Genomic DNA, 25771 nt, shown 5'->3' on the forward strand with positions numbered 1-25771 from the left:
TTGCATTCTCCCAGTAAGGTCATATATTGTACTACGTTGCAAGCCCCTGGAGCAAATTTTTGATTAATGCTTTTGTGAACAAGAAACAATTGACAAGTGGCTCTATCCCATCTCCTCCCCTTCCCCCGTCGCGATATAACCTTCGTGGTTGAAAACGACGTTAAACACCAAATAAAGAAAGAAAGAAAATTGTTCATGCATCCCAGTTCCCATGTCTGTAGACTGACTTTGTTTTTGTCAGTGCAAATGTGCTGTGTGTTGTGTTCTTTTGATGGTGGAAGAGAGAATTAATCTTGTCTGATGAACAAACTGCTGCTTCTGCTTGTAACCATCACTGGTTCAGGTCACGTGTCTCTTTTCTCCAAACTGACTGATTGAACAACGATTGAACAAAAATTGCTTGACATGTTATACGCTTTCTTCCACTAAAGACAACAGACATGTAAAAAGGCAGCAGTTTGATTTAGAAAAAAAATGAATGACTGGATTTGTTGACATGTGTGTGTGTTGACTCTTGTCGGTATGCTTTTGATGTGTTTGATCAGACGAAAGATTTAAGTTTGTAGATCTGCATTTAAGTTCTTTAAATCAAACAACGGTTCAGCATTAGAGGAGGGGTCAGCTGGTGGCTTGGTTAATCGTTTCAAAACTGTAATCAATTACTACCAGTACTAGACTAGAACACGATTGGGCATACATTTTCAAGTGTGTATTGTTTGAAAATGGTATTTGTAGGACCTTTTATTGAGGTCTGTTGATGGTTATCACGGCATTCAATAAGACTAGTCATTTGCAGTTTGAAAATATTGAAACTGAAAGTTCAAAAAACATATCAGGCATTTTAAGGTATGTTTCTTCGCATGTTAGAAATAATGTTTACAAACAGAGATCTCTTCAAACTTTTACAAAGGTTAAGAGCATCCTTCAACTAATAATGCAGGGCCGCTCACCAGAAATAACGGTTTTAGGTGTGACGAAAAAAAGAACAGGGCCTGAGTACGATGATAAATACAAGACTTATTTTACAACCATTTGAAAAATACATACATCCCCCGTGGCTGCCCGCATAACAAAATCGTTTTTCTCGTGTTTTGAACTTGCCAGTGTTACAGCACAGAGCAGAGTCTGTCCCGCACTTTGCTTTGTGTACATCATGTGGCCACCCAAACTCCCGCACAACGCAACATTTTCACAAGAAAAACACGTTTATTTGTTTGCTTCGTTTGTATTACACATTTCTATCTACATTTACCACTAAAACACCAAGTCGTATACTTTATTTTGCAAGTGAATCGTATTCATACAAAATAACGTTATCACGAGAAGAACAAAGGGAAGACACTCTATCATGCAAACATGTTCCGAGCTCAACTGTCCCGCTCGAACCGTGTAGATCTATTTTTGCAGGCACCCCCCGAAGAAATACAGCCTCATCGGCTTCCACCTGCAATATATTCGTTTTCATTAGGAATGTGACGTCCTGTTCTTCGTCAGGTCACACCTATCTCGAAAACTAAGCGTGGCACAGAACCAGCGCCCCTCCATTATAAGCATTAGTCTTTCGGATGAGACGATAAACCGAGGTCCCTTTGTGTACGCTACATTGGGGTATGCACGTAAAAGATCCCACGATTGACAAAAGGGTCTTTCCTGGCAAAATTGTATAGGCGTAGATAAAAATGTCCACCAAAATACCCGTGTGACCTGGAATAATAGGCCGTGAAAGGTGGATGCAGCGCCTATAGGCAGTCGATCTACTGGCCGATGTGAATGCGTGACATATTGTGTAAAAAATTCCATCTCACACGGCATTAATATGTAACATGCGCCTTGAGTCGCCTTGTGTGGTGAGATACGTGCGCGATATAAATCCTCGTAAATAAATAAAATAAATCTGCCAAAGGTCAACAGGCTGGCTGCTTCCTATGCGCAATGGGAATTTCTTTGTTGAATTAATATCATGACACCCATGTCACTCTGCTAGTCTAGAAAGCAACTTTGCTGCTTTCATTAGTTTGGGGGAAATACTATTGGTGACACCCCCCGCGGGTTAGGGGGAAGAATTTACCCGATGCTCCCCAGCATGTCGTAAGAGGCGACTAACGGATTCTGTTTCTCCTTTTACCCTTGTTAAGTGTTTCTTGTATAGAATATAGTCAATGTTTGTAAAGATTTTAGTCAAGCAGTATGTAAGAAATGTTGAGTCCTTTGTACTGGAAACTTGCATTCTCCCAGTAAGGTCATATATTGTACTACGTTGCAAGCCCCTGGAGCAATTTTTTGATTAGTGCTTTTGTGAACAAGAAACAATTGACAAGTGGCTCTATCCCATTTCCCCCCTTCCCCCGTCGCGATATAACCTTCGTGGTTGAAAACAACGTTAAACACCAAATAAAGAAGAAAAGAACTTTGCTGCTTTCATTAGTTTTGGGGAAATACTACTGGTGACGTCGATCCTTTGTAGAATGTGTGATCCCAACAGGGGTTTGGGTGGCTTTCCCTTGAGCCTCTCATGCTGCTGATCAAACTGCTCAGACTTTACCCATGCAGTGTGTCAGTAGATCACTTTTGGAGTCTGTTTTGTATTCAAGTTAATTTTCTCTCTTCCATTCTGTTGAATTGTTATAAAATGAATTGTTTCATGCTCCTCAAATTTTTTGTGGAATGGTATGTGGTTTGTTTTCTTGTTACTTAGTTCAGAAGACTGGGATAGTATTCCCGTTTGTTTGATGTTTGCGCGATTTCCCTCTTTTCCTTGTAAGCATCTTGTTTGTCAGTACAGTTTGTGTTTTGTGACACCTGACATTGAAAATCTTGAAATGTGATGTGGAAAAATGGGCAGAGGGAGAGGAGCTGCCTGTATAGATCTGTTCCTGTTGTTGTTACACTAATTATCAAAACTTGCAGAGCGACTAGATAAAGTTCTGTTTTGTTTTGTTTGAACAAATCGTGCTTGTGATGTGAGTAGAGAAGAACCCGGTGTTGGGTTTGCCCTGCATTTTCACTGTCCGGTATAAGCTGTTTTGATATCAGACCAGGGTTTGGTTTGGGTAACGTTTCTGTTATGTCTGATGGTTACATCTTGTGATAGGTACCATCCTTCTTGTGTGAGCGATCATTTGCACCACCTCTGGTACAGATCTGTCCAGGCTGTTACATGTGTTAAGAATAACCTTTCACTGAGACACAATTAGACTTGCATAGCATAAATCCAAATAACCAGAAGTCTACACCCTAGCTGGTTTTGCGCAGAGTGAGGATTTTGGGGGGGAAATTAGTGTCAATATTGATACCAGTGTCAACCTGTGAAATGAATTCACCACAGATTCCCAACACTGCACAAGACACAGCCAGGGTGCTGATGTTTGGTGTGTGTGAAAGTGGAAGAAAAGCTGTTATCTTCTTCTTTGTTCATGGGCTTAGACCCCCACGTTCACTCATGTTTTTAGCACGAGTGGATTTGTACGTGTATGATCGTTTTTACCCCGCCATTCAGGCAGCATACGCCGATTTCGGGGGAGGCATGCTGGGTATTTTTGTGTTTCTATAACCCACCGATCTCTGACATGGATCACAAGATCTTTTCCATGCGCACTTGGTATTGTGCTTGCGTGTACACACGAAGGGGGGTTAAGTCACTAGCAGGTCTGCACATAAGTTGACCTGAGAGATCGGAAAAATCTCCACTCTTAACCCACCAGGCGGCAGCGACCGGGATTCGAACTCACGAGCTCCCGGTTAGGAGGCTGACGTCTTACCACCACGCCACTGCGCCCGTCAAAAGCAGTTATAAGATCTGAGACAGTTTCTCTGCAGAGTGGGGATTTTTTGATAAATTCATTTCATGAAAGATACCACATTGACCTGTGAAATGAATTCACCAAAAATTCACTATACAGTAACACAATACCAAAAGCAGCCAGTCTGTTAGTTTTTGGTATTTGTCCAAGTGGAAGAATGCTTCTGAAAGATCTGTGGTAATTGACATGATCACTTCCAGCGGAAGGAAGGCATTGTTGAAAGTGGGTAGGAATAGCGAAGCTTCATGCGCCTCGTTTCTTGTACAGCACAGTGTCATTTTGTGTAATAGAAGGAATTGTTTGACTCATATTACGTCCCGCAGTGGGGCACTGCGGTTATGAAATTAAAGGCCCCTCCTGTTTTTGGAACCGCAGGAGCTTTCTAGTTTGCTGTTAGGTAGATTTTTGGTTCCTCTTTCCTGTCATGCTCTCTTTTTCTTCATGAATTCTTTTCTTTTTTCTGCCTTCTTGCTCATTCACCTGTATTTTTTCCAAAAATCTCTTCTCTTGCCGCTTGTCTCGCGATTCATGTATAGTTTAATCTGTTAGTGTTCTGATGTAAGTCCAGCAGTAGATAGGTTAAGCCTATTTTAACATACTGGAAACTGGTAATCTTCCAGTAGGTATTAATTTAGTTTTACTAAAGCCTGCTGGGACACAAGTAATGGGTTAGTGCATTTGTAAACAGGAATCGCTTGACAAGTGGCCCCCTTCATCCCCCCCCCCCCCCCCCCCCCCCCCCCCCCCCCTTCCTCGTCCTGATATGGCTCTGCGTAGTCGGCTGGACGTTAAGCAACAAATAAACAAACAAACAAACAAACAAACTCATATTACGTATGGCAAACGGTGAGTCATATGAGCATAGAAGGAATTGTTTGACTCATATTACGTATGGCAAACGGTGAGTCATATGAGCATAGAAGGAATTGTTTGACTCATATTACGTATGGCAAACGGTGAGTCATATGAGCATAGAAGGAATTGTTTGACTCATATTACGTATGGCAAACGGTGAGTCATATGAGCATAGAAGGAATTGTTTGACTCATATTACGTATGGCAAACGGTGAGTCATATGAGCATTTGCTCGTCTTGTGTGCTGTAGAAGAAATCATTGTACATGGACTGGCTTCTTTGGGTTTTGCTTGTGACTCACAAGTACTGGGACACTGATTTTTTTCCAGATTTTTGTTTCCCCTTTTGTGTGAACACTGAACTTTATTGTAGGGAAGTACTTATTGGATGTTGATATATCTTTATTGAACACATCAGATTTTACAACCTATTAAATATTATTAGGATGTGTTTTCAATACTTGGTTGTGTTTTTAAAGTGTGTGTGTATGTATGTATGTGTGTCAGTGTGTGTGTGCATGCGTGTGTGTGTGCTAAAGAAATCATTTGCTCCCTGTTAACACAAACTTCAGAAAGATAGCTAAGCACTTTGTCTACAGAGGCCAGCACAAAAATTTTCCATGTGAGTGAAACTGCACCAAGTGAAAAAAGGTTGCACACGCAGACACTCACACACACACACAGAGTCGCTATACTGTACTACGTATACTGGACAGAACACCTTAGCTACCAAGCTGCCATTCCAGAAATAAACGGTATCGATGTTCATCAGTGCTACCTGCCATATCACACCCCTACAAAATTAATGAGAGTACACCTCTCACAAAGGACAACTTGTTGTCCCTTTGTCCGTTATATAACCAAAAACTACCTATCACGACAAGCCACCAGCAATGTTTGGACACTAGGCTTGTCCGAGGGTTATTCTTTTGTCGCAGGTACCATTATATTCTGACACGGTTTAATTGACTGAGACCCCCATACTCAAACACATATACACACACACACTTTCACAAACAAACACACGCACACAAGTCAGCTGACTTTCCATCTGACAGTTGCTCAACATCGGTATTACGTCATAGTGTAGCTGGCCGAGTCCTGCAACGAAGGGGAATCCCCTGTTTAGTATGCTGTGTTGTCGTGCACAGCCCCATGACACGCACCTACAACTGCACACTGCACTCCATTATCAAGTCAGTCGCATAGCCGGTGCACCTTTGGAAACTGAGAAAGTTGCAGCGTTAAATGTTGAGAGTGCTGCAGTCTGTGCAGTGTTCCAGGCTTTCACAATGGATTTCTCTCCAGATACAGGTAAATCCACTCATTTGATGCTTAATAACATGAACACTGATTCCTGCGTTCCTTTACTTATCTATCGTTGAACAGTACGATGGTAAGACAGATCGCTGCAGCATTAACTTTTTAGATTGCAAGTGCAGAGTGTAATCATGTGACTCGATGGCTAGCCGGAGGATATGGGTTTCTCTCCAAATAAAGCTGTACATTTTTTTTATTCAAAATAGCATCGTGCTTTCTGGAGTGAATGATGATGTCCGATTGTATGCTGTAGTAGTCTAACACATCGTCAGAGTCTGTCGTCTGGCATGACCCGTCGATCAGTGGTTGTAGTCACTGTAGACAGTCGCTAGTGTGAGAGCGGCCTTCGTCACCATTATCTTGATGTTCACGTAATCTTGCAGAGTAGTTAAAATGGCAGATTTTCCCATGCATAATCTATGTATACTCGCTCTCTTTAGACCACAGGCGGAAGGTATCGTCCACTGGACTACTACTATCACAGAAAAACTTTTTTTTTGTGATAGTAGTAGTCCAGTGGACGATACCTTCCGCTGTGTAGTTTTTCTGTGATAGTAGTAGTCCAGTGGACGATACCTTCCGCCTGTATTTAGACTTGCATGTTCTTTGTGCAGTCCGTCAGTGTAATCAAGCACAGTAGACATGATTATATTATCCTATAAGATGTAGTGTAGACTCCGCCAATGCTCACACTGAACAAGGGTACCGTGAGAGCAGAGAGAGAGTACAGTTGACAGTGGTTTCTTTCTCGGGTGTCGTTCTTCTTAGTTTGACAAGTGCAACCCCAACCAAAAAACAAAACAAAAAAATAACTCACTTGTTTCTTTATCAGTTTCTAGACGCATGTATAGTGTGGCATGAAATAAAAATAAAATGAAAAAAATAAATAAAAGAAGGAGAAAGAAAATAAAAGGGCGTTAAGCAAACAAACAAACAAACTGACACTGGTGTGAATCTGTGTTCACCGCCCCTCTCCCCGGCCTTGACACCAACCAAGCTTGAACGTGCAACAGCATATAAACATTCAAAACTAGCAACTGAGCTTGAGGGACATAAACATCGGCCATGCACAATCATTAGTTGTACAATGGGGGGGGGGGGGGGGGGGGGGAGCTGAATCAATCAATGCTAGCTGGAGCCTGTCAGACTGTGAGACGAATACTAGAGCAGTGGGGGGCCGTCAACTCGATCTGAACTAAAATTGCCCAACCATTGTGTAGAACCGAACTTTCGGTTTTGCCGTGCAGTTTCCACGAAGCTGTTTTCTGTTTGCTGAACGATTTAAAGCCCGAGTTACCTCACGGCCGTGTTCCTGGGAAACACTTGAAGAAATAGACCAATTTGACAAAATAATAACCGTGCTGTCGAGTATGTATGTGTTGTGAAAGAGTGAATGCCCTTGCCTTTTACTCGGACAAACATTGGAGGGGCCAATCACTACTAGCGAGGGGTGTGTCGGAAACACGTGGACCGGAGCACGTGTGAATTTATTTGTTAGAGGTAAAGCAAAGGTATTTATGCACTCTTCCACAATCCATCCAAACCCGACGGAGTTCTTTCCGAAAATCGTCTATTCGCTCGGGCGCCGCGCAGAAACGTCAGAAGGACTGACCATAACTGACACAAGTACAAAAACGGCTGTTGACACTTCGCATGGTTTTAGTCAAACGGTCGTTAGTGACGTGGTAAAATAGTATTCCCTATCTCGGAACATGGCAATAAACAAGGGAGGGAGCTCGGGCTTTAAACAGAGAAGCGGCAAGAGCGCATAGCAGCACAAACTGTATTTACGACTCCACGAGAGTTCAGTCGAGTAGGTCAGTAATAAACTATGTAAGATTTTTTGTGGGAATTGGAGGGGGGGGGGGGGGTTGGTGTCAAGGGGAGAGGGGCGGTGAACACAGATTCACACCAGTGTCAGTTTGTTTGTTTGTTTGCTTAACGGCGCCCAGCCGACCACGGAGGGCCCCATATCAGGGCGGCGGTGCTGCTTTGACATAATTATAACGTGCGCCACACACAAGACAGAAGTCGCAGCATAGGCTTCATGTCTCACCCAGTCACATTATTCTGACACCACCAGTGTCAGTGACTGCTTATATCGAACGTGGATCCTCAGAAAACCACAACCGTAAACAGTTGCAACAAAATTGAAACACGAAACCCACAGCCAGTGAGTGAGTGATTCCACCGTACAGTGGTGCATTGCACAGAGAAGGCCGGCGGGATGGAGTGTCGGTGTAGAATAGTGTCACTCAAGCGTTACGAGGATCTAGAACTAATATAATTACTACTGTGGAACCCCCCTTTTAAGACCCCCCAATTTAAGACTCCCTCCTTTTTAAGACCTTGTTTTCTCTAACTTTCTGTTCTTAACCTCTGTAAAATTACCCCCATTTTAAGACCTGATTTTCTAATATTTTTGGAGGTCTTAAAAGGGGGGTTCCACTGTAGGATGTCGATATAAATTAGACGGTAGGGGGTGGGGGGGGGTGCGAATGTAAGGGTGGGTACGTACAGAGGGAGAGCAAATTAAAGGAAAAGAAAGTACAAAGAAAAAGAAAGAAAATATCTTCAACTTCCATCTCCACCCCTGCCCTTCCCCCTCCTCATCCTTTTGATCAGTATTAATTACATATTATCCTTATCAGTAACATGACTGGGTATGAGATACTAGACTTAACAGTTAGGAAACAAGGACAACATTCATTTGAATTATTTGCTGACTCCAGACTGTATTACTTGCAGATTCCACCATTTTCATCCAAACTTTATTTTCACCTTTTTTCTCACTTCAATGTCAGTATTAAGGCAGGTTCAGACTTAGACTGATCGACAGACTCGACGGCGTCGTTTAAGACAAATCAACGCGTCATCTCAAGCTTGAGCAAAAGGTCAATGATTTAACTCGTATGGTTTCAGATTCCTTGATTTTATTTCTTAATGTTGTCAGCTTTCCTCTATTGTCGAGTTCAGTTATTTTGCAAACAACAAGATACTCGTCTACACTGAGAGACATAATTATATATGTTAATCAAGGCCTGGTCTGGTCAAGAAAACTTCATTGACTCAAACCTGCAAACTATCATCAAACAGTCTGAAAACAGTAAAAACAAACTGGGGAAAAGTGGTAATTACAAGAAAGAAACAAAGGGAAATGTATGGTACGCCAAAACTGAATTTTTACCCAGTAGAATTTATCTGTAACCTATCAACTCTACCGGGTAAACTCTGCATTCCATTGGTTCTCTTAATAAGAATACCGGTATAAATTAGGCAAATCGGAGCTTGAGATACACAGTAGACGTTTACCAAGCAGAAAGTTCCGTAAATGGGCTAATCAATTTAGCCGGTAGAAAAAGCCCCCACGTGCACCGAAACTGACTTTTTGCTCGGTAGAATCTACCGGTATTCTTCCAGATTCTACCGGGGTATTTCTGCATTTGATAGGCTTGAGAGAGAGAGAGAGAGAGAGAGAGAGAGAGAGAGAGAGAGAGAGAGAGAGAGAGAGAGAGAGAGGGTCTACTGGCCGTATAAAATTTCATCTCACACGGCATCACTGCAGAGCGCCTAGAACTGTACCCACGGAATATGCGCGATATAAGCTTCATTGATTGATTGATTGATTGAGAGAGCGAGAAAGAGAGAGAGAGAGAGAGCGAGAAAGAGGGTGAGAGAGAGAGAGAGAGAGAGAGAGCGAGAGAGAGAGAGAGAGAGAGAGAGAACAGTCAGGAAACAAGTAGAACACTTACAAACACTGGCACATTATACTGGATGGTGGTGAGGGGAAGGGGGGTGGGGTGGGCGGGGGAGGGGTGGTAGCTCTACTCTTGTCTAATACTATCGTAGTTTTTTGACAGCCGAGTACACCCCAACACATCCCCCAACAACACTGTGTTAAGAGCCTGTGCTTAAACTGTTCTTTGCTTTCAGCATCCATGAGGTCCTTCGATGAGGCGAGGAATCAGATGGACAAGGAGAAAGCCAAGTTCACGTTGCAGCTCAAAGACTTCCCTCACACCTTTCAGCTGGAAAACGAGGACAGCACCAAGGACAGCATCAGCAACATCAGCAGCAACCAGATTAAGAGATGCCACTCAAGTCTGAAATCGGCGCTCGATGTCGGCTACAAGACAGACCTGGAGACTGCTCGAGGAAGGAACCTCTTGGCGTACCTTCTGCACCGTTTGGACCGCGAAGAGGAAGCCTTGGAGGAACTGGACATGGTTCTGGACATGGAGGGTCAGCACAATAACCTGGTGACCTTGACCAACAAAGCTGTGATCCTGTGGCGCCAACATAGTATTTCTAGCGCTGACGAGGTCGTTGAGACCTTGCAAAAGATCCAGGCGAGCAACGAAGACTTTGAATATCTTGTCGTCAAGGCCAAAGCAGAGCTGGCCTTCACTTACACGCGGCTAGGGCCAAGATTTGGTCCTCAGGCAGTCAGTTTCTTCAATGAGGTCATCCCTAAAGCAAGACCTAAGGAACCTGAGGAATGGTTATGGAGGTTTGGACTTGCGTTGACTCGCAGGCGTCTGTTGCGCACGAGGCCGATGGCATCTACCCCGATACCTTCGACCGAAATAGTTCACGAGGAACGAGAGGTTCTCGAGCTGCTTATGGAGATTGCGAAGAATTGTTCCTGCCGGAACCTTCAGGCCAAAACGTATGCAGAGATTGCGTTGCTTCTGAATGGTGTGTGGAAAACTCCAGACTGTGGAGATTTTTACAAAAGAGCAGGTGTCAATTTAGTGGAAGCTTGTGAAAAGGCGTTATCGCTTGACAGCAACGACAACTCTGTCCTATGTAAATGCGGCAGACTTTTCAGATACGCCAGAAGATCAGAAGATGCGCAGAAACTTCTTGAAAAGGCTGTCTCCATTCGACCTTCAGGAACAGGCTATCACCATCTTGGTTTGACGTACAAGTGCCTTGCTACAGATGTAAAATACAAAGACGTCAAGAAGATCCCGGGTTACTTTAGAGAACTGTCCAGGCAGCACTCCGAAACAAAATGTAGAAATGACGAAGGTCACACCAGTAGTCCCACTGATAAAAACTGTAGTAACCAATGCGACCTTGACGAGAAGTTCAGCCAAATGTCCGTGGGAACACCAGTATCAAGTTTAAGCAGCTCCGGCTATCACTCTTTCCCCAGCGGTGCGTCCACAGATGCCAAGAATGTCCCAGCAGCAACAGAATCGCAAAATTCGAGTGATGTTTCCTTTCCGGACAGTATGAATGTGAGACAAGGTCCAGTTGACACGCCCAAGTTCAGTCTCAACAGGGACGTCCGAGTGATGCAGAGAGTCGTCAAATCTCCACCAGCAGGCGTCACACGGTTCACGAGGGATGACAAATACGTGATGGAGGCACTGCACAACCTTGAACGGGCCGTTGAAGTCAGTGAAGGAGAGAACACGGCGGCAATGTACGACCTGGCCATTTTGCAGAAAGCTTTGAATGAACTGCCAGCAGCGAAAAAAACTCTCCAAAAATGCTTGAAAAATCAGCACAATATGCGCCACACGGATCAGATCAGTGCCTTTGAACAGATGGGCTTAGTCACAAAAGAGATGGCTGAATCCGAGAAAAACGAGGATGTAAAGCAACGACTGCTCAAAGACAGCAACTCGATGCTTCTGATGGCCTTGAAGACTTCTGCTATGGTCTTTTCTAAATCTCCAGGAATGGAAGAGAAATTCGGTAAAGTATGGCATTCCTTTTCGACTCTCTTGCAATCTGTGGAACAGTCGAAAAAGAATCAGCATCAGAAATTGAAGGAGAAGGCCAAGCTGTTCCAGCTCATCAAGGACCACAAGCAGACGCTGAACTTGCTGAAGCAGATTGCACAGATGGACCCTGGCAAAGAACAAGACCCTGAGTACCTTAAACTCTGCATTGTGGAGTATGTAGACACCAAACAGTTTGAAGATGCCTTGGCTTTCATTGAATTGCTGGAAATCATCCATCCGGACACGATGCAGCTTTTTGAAGATAAGCATTTTGAGCTTAAGATTTACATGCAGGCAGCCCGACAAGCACTGCTGGGGAATGATCTCATCGCGAAGCCTCACTTCATGAGTGTGTTTCAATTGGCAGTAGTCGTTAACGCAGAGAAACCGAGCAGTTCAGAAGACACAGACGCATCTGATGATACGAGAAGGGGCGAGGAGACCTGGGATGTGACGATTCTACACGAAGAGAGTTCACGAGAGAAAGCTATTGCCATGGCAGAGATTCTTCGTACATTTTGTGGACTGAGAGTTCCCATCATGGACAGAGACTTGCCGCCCAACAGAATTGAACTGGAGAGCGTTTTGAGGATCATGAGGCGAAGCAAACTTGTTGTCGTCATGGCAGGGGGGCCAGTCTCCATTGAGCTGCGATACTACATCCAGTATGCCGCCAAACGTCCTTCCACGGTGACCCTTCTGGTGGACGGTAAACACGTGCCGGAGATGCTGAAGAGACATCGCTCCATGACCTGTCCAGAGGAAGTGTTCACACTCAGCGATCAGTCCCAGGAGAAGAAGGTCTCAGCAGTGGACGCCCTTTGCAAGGTCTTCGGCTTTATGGTCATGGACCCGCTTGAGGTCGACATCGCATCAACCTGAACTTCTTGCCTGTCTTTTAACGTTAGTGCGTCTTCACTTTCTTACATAGGAATCTGGAGGTACATGGTTCGCAAAACTGCTGAACTCTGGCATTACGCCACACTGATGACAGAAATGGAGTTACTGCATCTGGCTTTACATGCACTTTGAGTTCATTACGAGAACACTGATCTGGCATTGACTATGTAGGAGTAAGGCTGTGACAATTTTGGTGGATGGTGACAATGCGCCCAAGACTTGACTGACTACTGCGGGCTTAATGTCCTCAGGCATTATGCGTTCACGAATAAGTCGAATAAGACGAGAACGAGAAATCTCTTTATGACCTGTCCAGAGGAAATGTTCACACACAAAGATCAGTCCAAGGAGGATGGCTCTGGTCTTGACGCTCTTTGCAAGATCTTCAGCTTTCTTGTCGGCGTGGACACAGACAAGCCTGAGATTGACATTGCACCGTCCTAAAGATGACTTCCCGTGAACACGATCAAGTAGACACCAAGTTTGTGTTTGAGATTTTCTTTCAATAAATCTCTTTGAATGTTTGTAATCAAACGCTTGTATTATATATGCGCCATTACTGTAATTTTCACACGTTAGATGTGAATTTGATACGATTGAGATTTTACATAAGAGTGTTCTTTTATGTGAAACTATGCCAATTTTCAACAGCTTGGTTGCATCCAGTGAAGGGTATAATATATCCCGTGTGGAAAAGAAAACGTATTTATAACATAGAGCTTCTGTGCAGGAATCTACTAAAGTGTTAATATTGGACTTGGTAATGCAAACCTGCTTGAAAGTGACTTAACAGTTACAAGTCATGTCAAGTCAAGTTTTCAAGTCAAGTCAAGTTTTTATTGTTCATTACCCAGGGGCATTATAAACAATATTCACAAATTCAAAAATGCACAAAGTACCAAGTGATCAAAAAAAGAATTTTTTTTAAAATGTGTGTGTGTGTGTGTGTGTGTGTGTGTGTGTGTGTGTGTGTGTGTGTGTGTGTGTGTGTATGCGTGTGTCTATGAACAAATGTGTCCATGATTTAAACATTCGTTTGTTGTTTTCAAAAGGGAATGTTTTATATGTTTCATAGTTTTGCATGTTTATGCGTAATTTTATCGTATTGCGTTGTAGCGTTATCGTGTACCTTTGATGTTACCACGTGTATCGGATATGCTTTGAAGTAGATGAATAAAGAAAATAGATGAAGCAGGTCAATTGTTGAAATGTATTTATTTATTCATTTAATTTTTTTTTAATTGAATTAATGTTTTATTGAAGTTTTTTTTTCTCGTTTTTGATGTTGTTTCATTTGTTGTTTTTGTTTGTTTTTGCTGACTGTGGCCTTGAAGGATCCACTGCTGTGATTATGTATTGTTCTTCAAGCGGCTGAACAATTTTCGAGATTAGTTTTGTGTAATTCGTGTTTGTCTGTGCACTTAAAACAAACCGCTGGGTCGATATATCAGTGAACGTATCGTTTTATTTTGAAAATAATTAAACGTTCAAATCACATACTTTCTTTGGGGTTTTTCATTCTGATTATGAGTTGGTGAATGGGCATATTTTTTCGACTAGGCTACCTGTGTGATGATAACGCAATATTGCCGTCCGATTTTATTGTGAGCCTGTCAGTTGGACTTTTTGAGGGGTACATTATTTTCTCCTTATCTTGTGTGATGAAGAAAAACACCCTGATCCCTTGAAGTTCTTGTAAGTCTGTTAAATGGCCAGTGATGTAGCTGTGATGAAAAAAATAACAATTAATTTTGTTTATGAGTCGGTCTAACTGTCGATTGTTGTTTTTATCGGTGGGTGGGTGGTTTTTTTTAGATAAGAGATTTTTCATTCACGTCCTGCACAGTCTTCAATCCTGCACAGTCTTCAACCGGGGAAAACGGCTTATTTATTGTTGTTCTTTTTGTTCGTCTCTCTATTTTTTTAGAATTTTTTTTGCCGACAAGCCAGTTTACTTGGACTGGCTTCTTTAATTGTTGCTTGTGTTTCATAAGTACTGGGCCAGTGATTTCTAGTTCAGTTTTTGTTTTTCCTTTGTGTGGGATCACCGTGTTTTATTTTAGGGCGGTTATTGGTTTTGCTGACTGTGGCCTTGAAGGATCCACTGCTGTGATTATGTATCGTTCTTCAAGCGGCTGAACAATTTTCGAGATTAGTTTTGTGTAATTCGTGTTTGTCTGTGCACTTAAAACAAACCGCTGGGTCGATATATCAGTGAACGTATCGTTTTATTTTGAAAATAATTAAACGTTCAAATCACATACTTTCTTTTTTTTTTTCATTCTGATTATGAGTTGGTGAATGGGCATATTTTTTCGACATATTGAACACATCAAATTTCACAACCTATTAAATATTATTCGAATCTGTTTTCAATCTTTGATTTCGTGTTTTTAAAGTGTGTGTGTGTGTGTGTGTGTGTGTGTGTGTGTGTGTGTGTGCTCTGAGGATCTCCTTTGCTCTCCGTCAACACAAACTTTGGGGAGGTAGCAAAGCACTTCAACTGCAGAGAACAGCCAAAACAAAACAAACAAGTCGCGTAAGGCGAAATTACTACATTTAGTCAAGCTATGGAACTCACAGAATGAAACTGAACGTAGTCCGCCGCTAGTGCAAAAGGCAGTGAAAGTGACGAGCCTGTTTGGCGCGGTTGCGCTGTGCTTCATAGCACGCTTTACTGTACCTCTCTTCGTTTTAACTTTCTGAGCGTGTTTTTAATCCAAACATATCATATCTATATGTTTTTGGAATCAGGAAGCGACAAGGAATAAGATGAAAGTGTTTTTAAATCGATTTCGGAAATTTAATTTTGATCATAATTTTTATATTTTTAATTTTCAGAGCTTGTTTTTAATCCAAATATAACATATTTATATGTTTTTGGAATCAAGAAATGATGAAGAATAAGATGAACGTAAATTTGGATCGTTTTATAATTATTTTTTTTTTTACAATTTTCAGATTTTTAATGACCAAAGTCATTAATTAATTTTTAAGCCACCATGCTGAATAACGAAGTCCGGCCTTCGTCGAAGATTGCTTGGCCAAAATTTCAATCAATTTGATTGAAAAATGAGGGTGTGACAGTGCCGTCTCAACCTTTACAAAAAGCCGGATATGACGTCATCAAAGACATTTATCGAAAAAAAGAAAAAAACGTCCAGGGATATCATTCCCAGGAACTCCCATGTAAAATTTCATAAAGATCGGTCCAGTAGTTTAGGCTGAATCGCTCTACACACACACACGCACAGACACACACAGACACACACACACACACACACACACACATACACCACGACCCACGTCACGATTCCCCCTCTACGTTAACTTGAACATTTAGTCAAAACTTGACTAAATGTAAAAACAACAACAATATTTCACATGTGTGAAACTGTATTGAAAGGAAAGAGGTCACACTCACACACAAATACACACACACACACACACACACACACACACACACACACACACACACACACTTCCAAGTCCAGTCAGCTGACTTTCCACCCAAACAGCTGCTCAGCATTATTTTTACGTCATTACGTCATAGTGTGGGCAAAAGGGGAACCCCCCGGCCCCTGTTTATGTCGCGGCGGTGTTCACCACAACTCGGCACGCACCCTGCATTTCATGATCGAGTCAGTTGCACGGCGCACCGCTTGACACATAGCCGCAACGTTAAATCTTGAGAGTGCCGCAGTGTGCAGAATTCCAGGCTTCCACAATGGATTTCTCTCCAGACACAGGTAGCCTATATTCACACATTTGCTGCTAAATAATAATGTTTCTTGCAACGAATGACTGATGTCAGATTGTGTATGTAGTAAAATCATGTCCAGTCATGATAGGAGTCAGTCGCCGTCTTGCATGGATTCTAGTAAGATAATAATAATGCATAATATTTACATAGCGCATGTATCCGGCCAGGGTTTAACCCTGCTCAAAGCGCTGTGCAATCAAAATACAACGACCACAGTTATTTTATATTTTATTTTTTCAACGGAACGAGTTTATGTGTATCTATTGATGGATAAACCTGCATTCCTCTCTTTATTGTTCTTGTATTTTTTTGTATTTTTTGTTTGTATGTACCCCCATGGGGTTTCTTGAAATAAAACTTGACTTGACTTGACTTGACATTATTTACAGTGCAATGAATAACACATTGCACAATAATACATTCCACAAACACGCGGTACATAGTCAATATATACAGCCGTTGGTGTGAGAGCACGAAACCCTGTTCGTGCCAGCTTTGCAGAGGAGATAAAAATGGCAGCTTTGCGGTGGGCCCAGGATGCATAATATAATCGATGTATTCAGTCTTGCATGTCCATTTTGCAGTAGGTGTAAGCTCGCGCAATTGACAATTAATACTATTCAATATAAATATATCGATAGATTCGGGCTCGCACTAATTAACCAAACGAGAGAGAAGCGCGAACAGCTGGGCGTCTACAAACTAGTTAATAAGTTTAGATAACGATACGTGAGTATCACACCCCATTCCCAGCTAGACCTGGTTGCTAGAAACATTACGTCAACGCGCCGAGACTGCATGGCCTGATTTCACAGAAAGGGGAACCCCCTTGTTCACATAATTATCATAATATACTGTCTGCAGTCAGCAGGCCGAGTGAACCACCGAGCTCATTGGCAATACAGACAGTGCTAGTTCAGTGTGTCTGCGTTTGAGACTGAGTGATAAATAGGATCGTTGGGCTTGCCAGAATCGATTCAAAATGGACTGTTACCCTGACAAAGGCAAGTTTACTTTTATTGGCATATGAAGGCACAGCGAGTAAGCTTACTTCTCGTTACACCCCCGGTATAGGGGTGTGTATAGGATTCGGTCGATGTGTTTGTTTGTTTGTGTGTTTGTGTTCGCATATAGATCTCAAGAATGAACGGACCGATCGTCGCCAAACTTGGTGAACAGGTTCTATACATTCCTGAGACGGTCCTTACAAAAATTGGGACCAGTCAAACACACGGTTAGGGAGTTATTGGTGGATTAAGATTCTACAAGGACTTATAGAGGGACATATTAATGGTCAAAGGGAAATAACCTTCTCAGTTGGTGGCAGTGAGAATGGTAAGGACGGGGGTGTTTTTCCTACCTCGGAGGAATTTCTTGTTAAAACTGTTCGCGCATTGTCAAAGATCTGACCAAGGTCGTTTTACGTCGTTTTACGTGGCACTGATAAGGGCCGTATCTTTAACCCGTGATTTGTAAAAATGTAAAAACATTGTACAAATTACGTCGAACCTAAAACCGCGATTTGTAAAAATGTAAAAAAAATCGCTTGACTCAAAGAAATGCTAGGAGTGTCGAATGAAGTTTCTTTTTCTAAGTTTCTTGTTGAAAAAGATGTTGAGAACGAAACTGTCCAGGGTTACTTGAACGCACCTCCGATCTCCTAAAAGGGGCGGTGCCCTCGACGGCGCACTCCCGACACTATTCTTTCTTTATTTGGTGTTTAACGTCGTTTTCAACCACGAAGGTTATATCGCGACGGGGGAAGGGGGGAGGTGGGATAGAGCCACTTGTCAATTGTGTCTTGTTCACAAAAGCACTAATCAAAAATTTGCTCCAGGGGCTTGCAACGTAGTACAATATATTACCTTACTGGGAGAATGCAAGTTTCCAGTACAAAGGACTTAACATTTCTTACATACTGCTTGACTAAAATCTTTACAAAAATTGACTATATTCTATACAAGAAACACTTTAACAAGGGTAAAAGGAGAAACAGAATCCGTTAGTCGCCTCTTACGACATGCTGGGGAGCATCGGGTAAATTCTTTCTCGTCCCAACCAATATGGGACTCCCCCTAACGGCCGCGGGGGGTCACTCCCGACCCCCTTGCCAGGCCGGGAATCTGCACACTCCCCCTCACCACCACCCCCTGCGTCCCCACCCTCCCCCTCCGCCTGTCCCGACTTGGATTCACAGCATAATGTGTTTCCGATCAAGTCGGCAACTTAAAACTGCCAGGGTAGTAGGTCAGTGGTAGGTGGGTAAAAGTATTCTTTAAATCTATGATAGGTGCTTCGAGCTAATTGATGTTGATTACGCATGACAGGGGCGGAGCAGTTAAGCCCGAGGGGGGGGGGGGTTACAACCTGGGGTCCAGGGGTCGGTAGAGGTGGGGTACCGTGGCAACGCCCCGTTGGGGGGTCTGGGGGGGCAAAGCCCCCCTGAAGCTGACGAATATTAGTTATCTTATAAACAATTTGTGGCTTATCCTTGATTTTAAACATGATCAACTGGTGTCAGCAGCCACTCATTATTTCTTTTAAAGTTAGTATTAAATAATGGCAATTTATCTTCCATGATATTTGCTCTCGACATCATACTTTCTTTCTTTCTTTATTTGGTGTTTAACGTCGTTTTCAACCATTCAAGGTTATATCGCGACGGCCGACATCATACAGTATGGTTAGAAGAAAGACATGTTGCATAGGATTGGCAGTTAAAACTGTACACAAATGATACTGATTAAACAATTAACACTTCCCCCGGCTTCACAAACATTTTTTTTTATACAGCCGAGGGAGGGGGGGGGGGGGGTCCGGAACCCCTGTAACCACCCCCCTAATCTGCCCCTGCATGATGATGCAAATTATGCAAGGTAATACCGAATATTTTCCCTACACTGATGCGTGTTTTTTTTCTGAACTTTTATATATTTATTAGCCGTTCAAAGTCAAAGAGCTTTTTCTGGCATTCACACTGGTTCTGTGCATGTCTGAAGGCGACAACGAGAAAACAAAATTGTGCAAGGCGAATATGTGCAAAAACGTATGATTTCAAGTGCAACAACATGCGTTTTCTAAAATAGATTTCGCTTTTGCCTCCATGTAGTTATACACTTGTTTTGTGTACGCCTCACGTCTGTACCGAGCCCGACAAGCCAAGAAGTGTGCAGGCATAGCCTAGGGTCAGGTCAGGTCAGTCTGAACCGAAACTTGCGCGACCAGAACCTAACTTTCGGTTTTGTACGGTTTCCACGAAGCTGTTTTCTGTTTACTGAACTGGTTTAAGCATAATAATTATCAATCAACACGGGTGCATAGCAGCAAAAGCTGGAGATTTGACTGCAAAACAAACAGCGTTCAGTCGAGTAGAGGATCAAATAGGCAAGACAAAATGAATGGGGATCGCAAGGGGGCGGGGGGGGGGGGGGGGGTACGGGGTGTGTTGTCACTGATTGCTATACGAAACCGCTAAATACGACCCAGGATTCCCCCCCCCCCCCCCCTAGCACACAACCATATGCAGAAACAAAACACTGATCCAACTGAGGTTATGCCAAGCATACAGAAGAGGCTGGTGGCAGGGGGTGTAGAGGGGGTTGACGGCGCAAAGTGACGTCACAGAGATTGCTAAGCCGGCTCAGAGGATCCTCACAACAACAACAACAACAATAACAACAACAGCAGGAGCAACAACAACAACAATGTAAACAACAACATAAATAACAACACCTTAAAGATAAACAACAACAAAGCCGGCTCTGGTCCAATACAGTGGTACAAGGCCTATTGAAAGATTAAAGAACACTTCACCAACACGCTCAACCCCCAATTTGTATTCCTCCCAGGAACCTGTTTTCATCTTCTTTGTAACAATACAATTTATATCATAAAGTTGTGATGATCGGTATTAGTCTGAACCGAAATTCCGGAACCAGGAGTAGGCCTACCCAACTTTCAGTTTATGCAGTTTCCACGAAGTTGTTTTTGGTTTACCGATATTGATCAACATGGGCGCAGATATACGACTGCACAAAAGCTTCAGTCAAGTCAGTAGGTAATAAAATAATTATGCAAGTTAAAAATAAACATATGAAAGGGGGTAAGGGGGGAGGGGGGAGGGGGGGAGGGGGGTGAAGGCGGCATACTGCTGTCAAAGGTTCTTCTGAAAACGACATACGTCATTGTCAATACCAAAATTTCACTATTGTCAAACAGTTTGTTTGTTTGTTTATTTGTTGCTTAACGTCCAGCCGACTACGCAGAGCCATATCAGGACGAGGAAGGGGGGGATGAAGGGGGCCACTTGTCAAGCGATTCCTGTTTACAAATGCACTAACCCATTACTTGTGTCCCAGCAGGCTTTAGTAAAACTAAATTGATACCTACTGGAAGATTACCAGTTTCCAGTATGTTAAAATAGGCTTAACCTATCTACTGCTGGACTTACATCAGAACACTAACAGATTAAACTATACATGAATCGCGAGACAAGCGGCAAGAGAAGAGATTTTTGGAAAAAATACAGGTGAATGAGCAAGAAGGCAGAAAAAAGAAAAGAATTCATGAAGAAAAAGAGAGCATGACAGGAAAGAGGAACCAAAAATCTACCTAACAGCAAACTAGAAAGCTCCTGCGGTTCCAAAAACAGGAGGGGCCTTTAATTTCATAACCGCAGTGCCCCACTGCGGGATTGTCAAACAGTCAGGAAACAATCACACCCAAATGAGGCAGAGCACGGATGACAAGATCTAAGAAACAAAGGGAAGTAAGGGGTCTAAACACAGACAACAAACAGTCGGAAAATAAATAGACAGCTTTCTTTGATTTCAAGGTCCATGCTTTCTGTCGATGGCGACTGGATCCAGGCTAAATATAGACGACAAAACTATCAGAAAACTAAATAATAAACAACTGTTATTTATTTATTTGTTCTTCGATTTCAGCACTAATGATTTTTGCCATGATCGACGAGTTAAAATGATACTAAAAATAAACAACAAACTATCAGGCAATGAGATTAAAACTTTCAAACTGTTCTTTGCTTTCAGCCTCCATGGTGTCCTTCTGTGAGTCAAGGAACCAGACGGAGAGGGAGAAATCCAGGTTCACGTCGCAGCTCAAGGACTTCCCGCACACCTTCCAGCTGCAGAACGAGGACAGCATCGGCAACAACCAGATCAAGAGGCTGCATTCAGGTCTGAAATCAGCGCTCGATGTCGGCTACAAGACAGACCTGGAGACTGCTCGAGGAAGGAACCTCTTGGCGTACCTTCTGCACCGCTTGGACCGCGATGACGAAGCCTTGGAGGAATTGGACATGGTTCTGGACATAGAGGGTCAGCACAATAACCTGGTGACCTTGGCCAACAAAGCTGTGATCCTGTGGCGCCAACATAGTCTTTCTAGCGCTGACGAGGTCGTTGAGACCTTACAGAAGATCCAGGCGAGCGACGAAGACTTTAAATATCTCGTCGTCAAGGCCAAAGCAGAGTTGGCCTTCACTTACACGCGGCTGGGGCCAAGATTCGGTTCTCAAGCTATTAGTTTGTTCGGTGAGGTGCTCCCTGAAGCCAAGGAGCCTGAGAAATGGCTGTGGAAGTTCGGACTTGCCTTGACACTCAGGCGTCGCCTGCGTGCACAGCCTTATACCATAACGCCAACGCCTTCACCTGAAACGATAAATGAGATGGTAACAGTTCTCCAAATCTTCCTGGAAGTCGCTCGAAACGCTTCGTGCCAGAATCTTCAGGCCAAAACGTATGCGGAGATTGCAATGCTTCTGAACATGGTATGGAAATCAACTGCGAGGGATGAATTTTGGAAATTTGCTGGCATAAGCCTAGAAAAAGCTTGTGAAAAAGCGTTGGAGCTTGACGACAATGACAACTCCGTCCTCTGCAAATGTGGCAGAATTTTCCGATACATTAGGAGAGCGGACGAATCTTGCAAACTTCTGGAAAAGGCTCTGTCCATTCGACCAACATCGACAGGGCACCATCATCTTGCTCTGACCTACAAGTTCCTGGCCACAGACGAGAAATATAAGTACCAGACTAAAGTACCGGGATACTACCGGCAGCTGGAAAGGCAATCCTTCAGAGGCGGTCACACCAGGAGCTATCACGGCCAACCTAGAGTTGACGAAACCTTTACCCAACAGTTTGAGCACATGTCCTTGGGAAACGCCAGAAACGCACCTGGAACTGTCAGTGGCACGCCCCCACTCAGTCTGAATAGAGATGTCCGAATGATGCAGAAGGTTTACAAGTCCACTCCCAAAGGCGTTACCAAGTTTTCCAGAGATGACAAATTTGTGAGTCAGATACTGCATCACCTGAAACAGTCGGTTGCAGTCAGCGAAGGGGAAAACACACGTGCTTTGTATGATCTTGGCATTATGCATAAGGCTTTAAATGAACTGAAAGATGCAATGGGGTGTCTTCAGAAAGTGGAAAAAAATCCAAATCAGATGTTCGTTACTGATGAAGTCAACATGTACGAGCAAATGGGGCTGATCAAGCGAGAGCTAGCTGAGTCTGAGACAAACGAAACCAGAAAGCAGCAACTCATGAAGGACTCTGAGTCGATGCTGCTCATGGCTTTAAACGCTGCGAGTAAGATATTCGCCACATCTCCAGGGATGAAAGAGAGCCTCGGAGAAGTGTGGCACTCATTTCCCACCCTGCTGCAGATCGTGGAAGAGTCCGACAAGAATCCTCATCAGAAGCTCGAAAACAAGGCCAAGCTATTTCAGTTGATCAAGGACCACAAGCAATCTCTGAACTTGCTTAAACGAATTAGGCAGATGGATCCCAACAAGGTTCAGGATCCTGAACATCTTAAGCTGTGGATTGAAGAGTACGTGGCTATGAGGCAGTTTGAAGATGCCTTGGGTTTCATTGCATTGGTGGAATTCACTCCTCAGTCTACCGACACGATGCATCTGTTTGAAGATGAGCACTTTGTGCTAAAGATTTACCTGCATGCAGCACGCCAAGCACTACTGGGGAATGGTCGCATCGCAAAACCCCACTTCAGGAATGTGTTTCAAGAGACAGCAGTCCGTAACGCAGAGGTAACGAGTAGCTCTGAAGACACAGACGCATCCGAGGATTCGAGGGAAGAAGAAGAAACCTGGGATGTGATGATTCTGCACGAGGACTGTTCGCGAGAGAAAGCTATCGCCATGGCAGAGATTCTTCATACATTTTGTGGACTGAGAGTTCCTATCATGGACAGAGACTTGCTACCCAACAGACTTGAACTGGAGGGGGTTTTGAGGATGATGAGGCGAAGCAAACTTGTTGTCGTCATGGCAGGGGGACCAGTATCCAGTGAGCTGCGATACTACATCCATTATGTCGCCAAACGTCCTTCCACGGTGACTCTTCTGGTGGACGGTAACCACGTGCCCGAGATGCTGAAGAGACATCGCTCCATGGCCTGTCCAGAGGAAGTGTTCACACTCAGCGATCAGTCCCAGGAGATGGGGGTCTCAGCAGTGGACGCCCTTTGCAAGGTCTTCAGCTTTATGGTCGGCGTTGACATGGACCAACTTGAGGTAGACATCGCATCAACCTGAAGTTCTTGCCTTTCTGTTTACAAGTCTATAACGTTATTACTTAACACGTTCGCAAAACTGCTTGACTGACATTTTACCTTTTGACACTGATGACAGAAATGGAGTAACTGCATCTGCCTGCATCTGCACTTGAATCATTACGAGAACACTCATCTGGTATTGACTATGATAGGCTGTGACAGTTTTGGTGGACGGTGCAGTGACTATGCGTCTGAGACGCTGAGAAGAAATCTCTTCATGACCTGTCCAGAGGAAATGTCCACACACACAGATCAGTCCAAAGAGGATGGCTCTGGTCTTGACGCTCCTTCTTGTCGACGTGGACACAAACAAGCCTGAGATTGACATTGCATCGTCCTGAAGATGACGTATACTTCCCGTGCAAACGATCAAGTAGACACCAAGCGGGTCGAGTGCTTGTGTCTGAGATGTTCATTCAATAAAAACAAAATTAAATGTTTGTGAAATCAAATGCTTATTATATATGCTTTAAAGCTGTTTTGCTGCGGTGTTATGCGCCACTACTGTAATATCACATGTCATTTCAACCCGATTCCTTCACTCTAGGGGCCGTCCTGCCATATATCGTGGTCATAACTGTAACACGTAATGATGCATTAGCCTCCTTGAGATTGGGATCGCTAGCTTGGTGGTCAGCGTGAACCGGAACCAACAGACGGAAAGAAGAACCATTGATTCAGCCTAAAACTTTTTCGTGCAAAGACTTGAGAGGCAAAGACACCCGATATTCAACTTGGCACATGAATGCCGAACGAGGAAAATGTTTTGATCTTTCTAGTGAATCATGATTTGCGAAAAAGACACTGACCTCGGAAATCGTAACAAAGCGGACACAGGTTTGGTTGTCTTGCTTTTGCCTTTTCTTTCACGTGACATTACTGGGGATAAAAACGCTCTTTCTGTTTGTCTTGTGGTGCCAGTATGGGCACCCAGGCTGTAAGAAACTTGGAAGCCTCAGTAACTTAACCTGATCCAGGCTGCCTACGTGTGCGCTTACTTGACCGTGTGCACAATCGAGCACCCCGACGGACCTGCGCACGGTAACATTAGGCAGGGTTTCATTTACTAGTGCGCCCTGCGCCATTGGCGCATTAAATCTGAAAATGTCCCATCACAATTCCCTTCAGTGCATCAAAGGGCGCATTGATATTACGTACCACTGCGCCACCAAGAGGATGTACACTTTACATCGGATTACACACACACACACACATACAGAGATAACACGATATAACGGTTAATTCTCAGATGGCACCATATTGCACCATTTTACATCTTTGGTCAAAACGGGTACAGGCCTCTTTGGCGCTTCTTGCCTTCGACTATGTCCCATCGAAATGTGGTTGAGGGGGACAAATGTCCCATTGCCTCTTTCTCCCAGGCTAAACCCTGATTAGGCCTCCTCCAGCACTGAAATTCACACCCACACGATACTTTTCAGAGCTTGGTTTGATAAGTTAGATGTACCTTTTGTTAGATGTGAATTTATATGATTGATCTGTCCAATACTTCACATGAGATAAGAGTATTCTTAAATGTGATCAAATACCAAATGGCAACAGCCTAGCTGCTTCACTGTACAGAAAAAGCCAATGCATTCAGAACGTGTTTGACTATTGGGCTTGGTTCGCAAACCTGCTTGACAGTGACTATACAGTAACATGCCCTGTAAAAATAGATGTGTTTGTGTGTGTGTGTGTGTGTGTGTGTGTGTGTGTGTGTGTGTGTTCGGGTGTGTGTGCGTTTACTTGACAATGATATATATACAGTAACATGTCCTGTAAAAAGGT

General features: G+C 43.4%; 2 protein-coding genes across 2 annotated transcripts; both read left to right on the forward strand.

The window, feature by feature from the left end:
• The first annotated feature begins 4623 nt into the window (after positions 1-4623).
• LOC138970814 (uncharacterized) lies at positions 4624-14960 on the forward strand. Its single transcript, XM_070343342.1, has 2 exons — positions 4624-5968; positions 9908-14960. Exons 1-2 carry the CDS (start codon positions 5785-5787, stop codon positions 12592-12594), a joined length of 2871 nt encoding a protein of 956 aa, XP_070199443.1. The 5' UTR covers positions 4624-5784; the 3' UTR covers positions 12595-14960.
• A 1249-nt stretch (positions 14961-16209) lies between these two features.
• LOC138970815 (uncharacterized) lies at positions 16210-25762 on the forward strand. The gene is made up of 2 exons (XM_070343343.1): positions 16210-16361; positions 21427-25762. The coding sequence occupies exons 1-2, from the start codon at positions 16340-16342 to the stop codon at positions 23958-23960; spliced, it is 2556 nt and encodes an 851-aa protein (XP_070199444.1). The 5' UTR covers positions 16210-16339; the 3' UTR covers positions 23961-25762.
• Positions 25763-25771: the final 9 nt, after the last annotated feature.

This window comes from Littorina saxatilis, linkage group LG7 (assembly GCF_037325665.1).
Source record: "Littorina saxatilis isolate snail1 linkage group LG7, US_GU_Lsax_2.0, whole genome shotgun sequence".
Lineage (NCBI taxonomy): Eukaryota > Metazoa > Mollusca > Gastropoda > Littorinimorpha > Littorinidae > Littorina > Littorina saxatilis.